This window comes from Carassius carassius, chromosome 23 (assembly GCF_963082965.1).
Source record: "Carassius carassius chromosome 23, fCarCar2.1, whole genome shotgun sequence".
Lineage (NCBI taxonomy): Eukaryota > Metazoa > Chordata > Actinopteri > Cypriniformes > Cyprinidae > Carassius > Carassius carassius.
The window spans coordinates 5,371,106-5,378,160 of NC_081777.1; the positions used below are offsets into that span (position 1 = coordinate 5,371,106).

Genomic DNA, 7,055 nt, shown 5'->3' on the forward strand with positions numbered 1-7,055 from the left:
GACAAAGAAATTGCAGCTGAAAAAGCCTGACTCGCTGTTCACTGGAGGCACTAATTATACAGCACCCTTTGCCAGCAGTGTTTGAACTGCATGTTGGAGAACATGCACTTCTTTATCCTGAACAGAAGTCTGAATAATACCCCTGAAACAAGGTGGCCTGAGAGTGAACTGAAGCGAGTAACCTTGTCTTATTGTGTTTAGAACCCAGATTGACATGCCCGGAATGGCTGCCCTAAGCCTCGAGCCGTGATGCAATGGGTTCTAATCTTGCGAACGAAGGCTTTGCGCGTGGAGGTGGGGAACTTGCAACCGAAAGGTTGCGTGTGGGAAAGGGAAATTTGCTCTTTTGAGTATGTGGGTCCTCTATCATAGCAGTAAAACATTCAGGTATGTGCTGCGCCTGCAGGACATGACCTGCTGGAAACAAAATTCCATCTCTCAGAGGTGCTCCAAGGGATGGTTGAGTGAGTTGGTGAGGGAGAACTGATCCCCTCCTCTTCCTCTCTGCTGGATCAGGATGGCTCTGGGGGTAAATGTTTGCCAGATGGCCAGGCTCAGTTTGTGCTTGGATCTGAGGTGGCACTGGCTTCGAAGGCTGAGTGGCGGGAGCTTTCTGGCAACTGGCAGTCGCTAAATTGGAGCGCTTGGGGAGGAAGTGATGCAGCACTTGCAACGTCTTGTGAGCCTGAGCTGAGCTTCTTCTTCATCTTCTTGCAGAGTCAGAGAAGAGATGATTCTCATTACTGAAGAAGATTCTGATGAAATGGCACTGCGAGCCGACTTATATGGAGGTCGGCTCTGCCCCTTCTGGCGGGCTAAAGCGCCATTGGTTTGTGCAGCTACACAAATATGAACAAATCAGGCTTCAGTACAGAGTAAAACAGAAGTTTTCCCCATACACAACATGAGATAACATTTGAAAGGGAGCTAATAATATGCGCTGTTACAGTTTTGTCCCATTTTGTCCATCTTGAGTGATTTTTTTTTTTTTTTAAGTTGCTGTATTCTTTAAATGATGCATTGCATGAGCTGTTGTGTGTATATAATGTGAATGTGTTTGAGGAGGGAGTGGTGTAACTGGCACAGGTGGGTCGGGCAGTGCCTGACTTCTCTCACCATACCGCATTCCGCACATATTCTTCTACAAACCAACAAGGAAAACAATAAACATTAGTGTTTGATGAATTAAACCTGCTGGACCGACTGGTAAAGCTAGAAAATCCAGTATTCAAGTCTCCATGGCATGGGTTGAGGAACCCAAACACTTCCCACAGGACGTCCGTGAGGATACATGCCTCAGCTGAGCGTGGGAAATGTGTGGAGCTGCTGGGAGCGGAGCAGGACTCGGAGCCGAGGAGGAGGGGATGGAGCAGTGGAGGACAAACAGATGATCAGCCGAGAGCTGGAGGAGAGAGCTGGGCAAGAGTGGACACGGATGAGGTGTGTGTTTGGAGAGCTTAGGATGGGTTAACCCTTGTGAAAAATAGTATACTTAATTGTGTTGAATGTGCATTTGTAGTGTACTTCAAATCTGAAAAAAATTTCTAAAAGTTTTTTTTTGTATGTGTGTACTTACAGATAATATAATAATACTGAATTCAAGGACAACTTAGGTGTACTTAAAGAGAGCAGTACACTTTTAAGATGAGCATTTTGTAAAAATGTCAAATATAAGGCTTTACTCTGAAGAGTAAATTGCTTTAATATTTTGTTGTGCTTTTAAAAGTTAAAAAACTTCAGCACTGAAAATGTGTAATTACAAATATTTTTTAAATACATGACATACAAGTTTCATTAGTACATTAGTTATTAGTTACATACATTAGTTACATTTTAGTTTATCATAAAGTCTTGTCAGTACATTGTGTAGTAAACTGTATATTTCAAAGACAGTAGAGGTAATTATGAAATTATATATAAACACAGATGGGAACATTCTCAGAACTTTGGCTAGCACCCTGACAAGGTTCTTTCAAAGTTATAAACAAACCAATCATTCTTCCACTGATATTAATAGTTACAGTTTCGGAGTTACATGTTTTGTAAATAATGTTATGGAATGTTTTTTTTTCTGAAATGCTTTGGTTGGACATCTATCTAATGTACTTTACTATTTAAGACTTGTCTCAGAACGTTCATAGAACATTCAAAATGTTCTCATTATGTTTGCAAAATGATAAAATGAATGAAATATTTTCTCTAATTGTCATAATAACCAAGATTAGCCAATTGTATTGACTCTCTGTTTCTTTCATTGTCAGACTGCATTGGAGAAACTGGCCGAGATGGAGTCCGTTTCTGGCTCTGATATGCTTGGTTCTTCTGGAGGAGTCTCCTCTGCACCCCTCTGTCAGTCTGCCTGAAGCCGCGGGTCGACTGCTCCTCGCTGGGCTGCTGTGTGCTGCCTTGGGCCTCTGTGCTCTAGCTTTCCAGTTCCTGCTCCGTTATGAACAGAAAGTAAAGCAGGTCTGTCTACTATTGTATTCTTTTTTCTTAAATCGAGATTAATTTCAAATGTGCTTTAAAATATGTTTCAGAACAATAGTGTTTTTAGTTTCGCATCCTCTGTCAGCTTGTCAGTGTTAACTAATGACATTATCTCACATAAGCAAATACGAATGTATTGTTATGTGTGATTTTCTCAGCATCTCCCATGCAATGGTGAAGTGATAGTGAGACAAACTGCTGAAAACCAGCAAGCCTGGTGAGACAGACCAAATCCTGTGAATATACCAAATACCAAAATTATCTTGTTGACTTCTTTCTTTGTTTTAGGGGTCAAATCGAACCCTTTTGATTTCAATGCAGTTCACCACATATTAACACTATGAAAAACTCTATAGTCTTGTTTTTACATAAAACCTCAATTGCAGCTTGTCAGAGACCAAAACAAGACATAGATGTGATAAATTATGAACTCCTATTGTGTTAAAAAAAATACAATTTCCCTTTGAGTCTTAAATGTAAAAAGTACACGATTGAAAATGTTTTCAAAGTGTTAATTTTTGGCAAATTGCATGGAAGCCAACTAACACCATTTAACACCCCTACTTACTCTCATCTTACTCTCTAAGATTTGTATAGCTTTTCTATTTGTCGTAGACAATTCCTTTAATCAAAACCCTCCTTCCTGGGACTGACTGGAATTCAACAATAAACAGTTTTGTCATGTTTTAGATGTAGATATGTTGTCAGAACGCAAAAGACTGATTCGCTGCTGATTTCTACGAAACGAAAGGGGTTTTCAGTGTATGAGTAAAATAAAGCCTGTGGTAAACATAACTTGACGATACTTTGACGTTTTGTCACAACTGGTAAAAACGGTCTTATCTTACAACCCCAAAGGACAATCTGGAAGGAAGCAGCAGCGAATGAGTCTTCCTGGTTCTGATGTCATACCTGCACCACCTACACTTGGTTGAAAACATTTGTCTCATTTATCTGATTTCTCTCAGCATAAATCCACAGCAGGACGCAGGTCATCTGGAAACGCAGGTCAATGCTCTAGCGGATGGTTTAGCGGTGTCCCTCCTGCATGAGCCCCTGCCGGACCCCAGCGAGCCACACATACGCAGTCTCCTCAACAGACTAGAGGTGTGTCTGTAGTGGATGGGTGGTCAGAGAATGTGTCAGCAGTATCATTACATATATTCTCATTTTCATTTCGAATGATGTTGCTTTTGGAAACCGAATGCTCTTGTTGATCCTGCTAAACAGGAATTTGTGATGTTTGCAAATACCAGTAATGTTTTTGTCTTTTTGCATTTCAGGCAGTGTCTCGGGCTCTCCACAGGAAGAGTTGTGAAGAAGGAACTGAGGAAAAGGAGAAATGTGCTCTTCAAGATAGAGTTAACCGTATAAGCTCTTACCTGAGGGACAGGTGAGATGAACTCGATGAACAGATATGACATATATTTACCCGTTGTCACCAATTGTTCAAGGTTTGGTTGTTTCCAGGGTTGAACTCCACCTAAAATGTCTCACACCCAGTCTTGTGTCATGCATGATTTCAGACAACAAGCTGTCATGGGAAGAGCCGATGCCTCTCAATATCCAGTTTCATTTGAATGTTAATGACAAATAACTGTGCACTCGTATAATCGTATAGTCAATGCTTATGACTAGAGACAAAAGTCCAGACACACCTAATCATTTTTAATGGTAAAGTCATTCAGATGATCACATACAAAACAAGAATTATTGAAGATACAGTGGCCAAAAATGTTACAAAAATCAAAACAAAAAAAGTTATATTTTGATTTCTTTAGTGGCACTCTTTAGATGTTTTCTTTATAGAGAGAGAGAGAGAGAGAGATTTTGCCATGATATTTTTTTTTGTAGAAATGTATATATATATTTATATTTATAAATATATATTTTTTGTATAAATTTATATATTAAATATAAAGTTTTTTTTTTACAGTTTAAGTACAGTTAATAATTGTTCCAAAAACAAATTCATGCTTACATCTTTATATTAAAATGATTTAACGATTATGAGACACAAATTCAGCCAAGTGTCCAACCTTGAATGACAGTGTACATAAATCAGGCAAGTTATGTAAGTTAACATACAAAATTACCGAAAAATAAAGATTAAAAAAAAAAAAAATTTAGGTAGAGGTTAACAGGGTAGTAGTAAAAATGAGCAAAAATGTAAGTATTGTAAAGAACAAATATTAATATTTTTGTGGAAATGGTGATACATTTTTATAGGATTCTTTGATTGCTAGAAAATGTAAAATCATTTATTTGAAATATTATTTATTTATTTGAATTTTTTAGAACATTATAAATGTCATGTTTAATGCATCCTTACTAAATGAATTTTATTTGTTAAAGAAAATAACTATTTTAGACTCCACATGTTAGCACAGTATTTACTGTGTCAGTTTTCATGCAGCACTTTTTTGAAAAACTCTTTTCTAGTCTGTTCTGAACTGATATTCTTTTTTTGACGGTGTTGTGTTTATAATGGCGTTATTCTGTGTCTCAGGGTGAGCGGTCTGCGCTCTCTGCTGCAGGTTCAGCGTGAGTGTGACGTGAGTGTGTGTGCGGTTCAGAGCGGGTTACAGAAGCGCTGGGCTCTGCTTGAGGAGTTACACACACGAGTGACTCTGAGGCCTGACAGTACACAGGAAGCACTCAACCCTCACGCAGTCCTCACAGACACTGAGGTGATGCACGCTTGTCATATAAAACCTTACAGTGGCACCCTGTGATCAATGTTTACTGATATATGTGAATGTGTTTGTGTTTTAGAGCCTGTTCAGTGAGCTCAGTCAGTTCAAAATCAAAGTCCAACAGTGCCGGACACAGCTGGAAGCCAATATAAACCTTTTACAGGTCAGAACACACAAAATTAAAGATTATATAGTCATTTCTGAACCAGTTTTACAAGATTCAGAAATAGTTGCCAATACGGCAACTTCCATGCGATAAACTTGAATAAGTGTGTTTTTGCTGGCTGATCTTCCTCAGACACTTCGCAGCAGTCATCAACGTCTGAAGGAGACTTTCAGTGCCACCATCGACTCAGTATGGACCAAAGAGTTACTACAGTCCAACACTGATCTGGTATGAAGACATTTACAGAGAACAACCGCCCCAACCTGATAGTTAGCCACCAAAAATAGCCCAAAAGTGAAAAATTCTTGCTTTTCATATGCTTTGATTTGTTCAATAAATCATTTCCTTTCTTTGCGGTGACAGTTTTCTGAGATCCTTGAGGATTTCATGTCTTTGGAACAGCAGACGTCGAATTTTGTGATCCACTTGAGAGGCCTGGAGGCTTCTGAGGAGGAAAAGACAAAGTTCTGTGTGAATCAGTCACGACTGTCTCTTCCCGCTGTCCCTGTGTACGTTGCTGCTCCGGAAGCATCGCAATTACATTCTGACCCAGAAAGTGACCCGGAGTCGCCAGAAGCCTCACAGAAGACCCGCTCCAGAACGTCGGCCTTCCATATGCTCTGTGGGTCGAGGAGGAGGAGGTCATCGCCGTAGTTTTGACAAAAGATGGATGTTTTTACAGGACATTTTTTAATGCCAGCCTGCTGAGCAGGTGTAACGACAGTTTGTGCACTTTATTCACAATTTATTAACTGGAATCGCTATATAGTGTCTATACTGTGACTTGTAATTTTCAACATGTGAAATGTGTAAATAAGAACTCTTGCATAATTAATACAATAATAATAATGTATAACATTACATATAGTATTGATGTTATTTTATTAACATTAATATTACATAATAGAATAATAGAAAAGTTTGATGTCGGAAGATTTAATTGAAAATACTGTGAAAACAGTAATATTGTGAAATATTGCTTTTTAAAATAACATTTAAAAATATCTGCTGTCCTTTTGATGGCAATGCTGAATTTTCAGCGTCATTACGTCAGGCTTCAGTGTCACGTGATCCTCCAGAAATCATTCTAATCTGCTGATATTGTGTTCATCAAACGCTATCTTTTACTATCTTAAACACTATCTTCTGTCTCTCTCTTAAAAATAAATAAATAAATGAATACAAATCTTACCGACCCCAAACTTTACCGCATAGTATTTGTCTAGTCAATAGTCGATCAGCTCATATGATGAAATCCTTCTTGTATTGTTACTGTGCTGTGACTTGTGATTTTCTGCTCGTAAACTGTGTAAATAAGATATTTTTTTGAATCTTAATCATTTTAAGCGCACATTAAACGGACAATTAACTGAAACAAACAGTAAATGTGGTAACAGCCACAGAAAGGTATTTGTCTCTATGGTCATGCCATGTTTGAGCACAAGAGGGCGCAATCCAATCAAAAATAAACAGTCAACTCCTTCACCAGAGCTCAAGCCCAGCTGCACGCTTACACGACAAGGTCCTCAACACTAAAGATGGGAGCATTATATCATACAAACCATTTTACGTGTAGGCCTACTGGCATGTACAAACATCACATTGCCTTTAAATTAGGATAGTTTACATTGAAAAACCAACTCAACAGCTGTAAGTGCAATCTTTGACATGTTAAGTTGTTGTGGGCAGTATTAGCCAATCGAGCA

The 7,055-nt window shown here is 38.7% G+C and overlaps 1 protein-coding gene across 1 annotated transcript; it reads left to right on the forward strand.

The window, feature by feature from the left end:
* The first annotated feature begins 1,112 nt into the window (after window positions 1–1,112).
* Window positions 1,113–6,839, forward strand: si:ch211-151h10.2 (uncharacterized protein LOC567699 homolog). The gene is made up of 9 exons (XM_059507084.1): window positions 1,113–1,440; window positions 2,262–2,466; window positions 2,646–2,704; window positions 3,456–3,594; window positions 3,771–3,880; window positions 4,997–5,177; window positions 5,263–5,346; window positions 5,482–5,577; window positions 5,713–6,839. The coding sequence occupies exons 1-9, from the start codon at window positions 1,292–1,294 to the stop codon at window positions 6,001–6,003; spliced, it is 1,314 nt and encodes a 437-aa protein (XP_059363067.1). The 5' UTR covers window positions 1,113–1,291; the 3' UTR covers window positions 6,004–6,839.
* The last annotated feature ends 216 nt before the right edge of the window (window positions 6,840–7,055 follow it).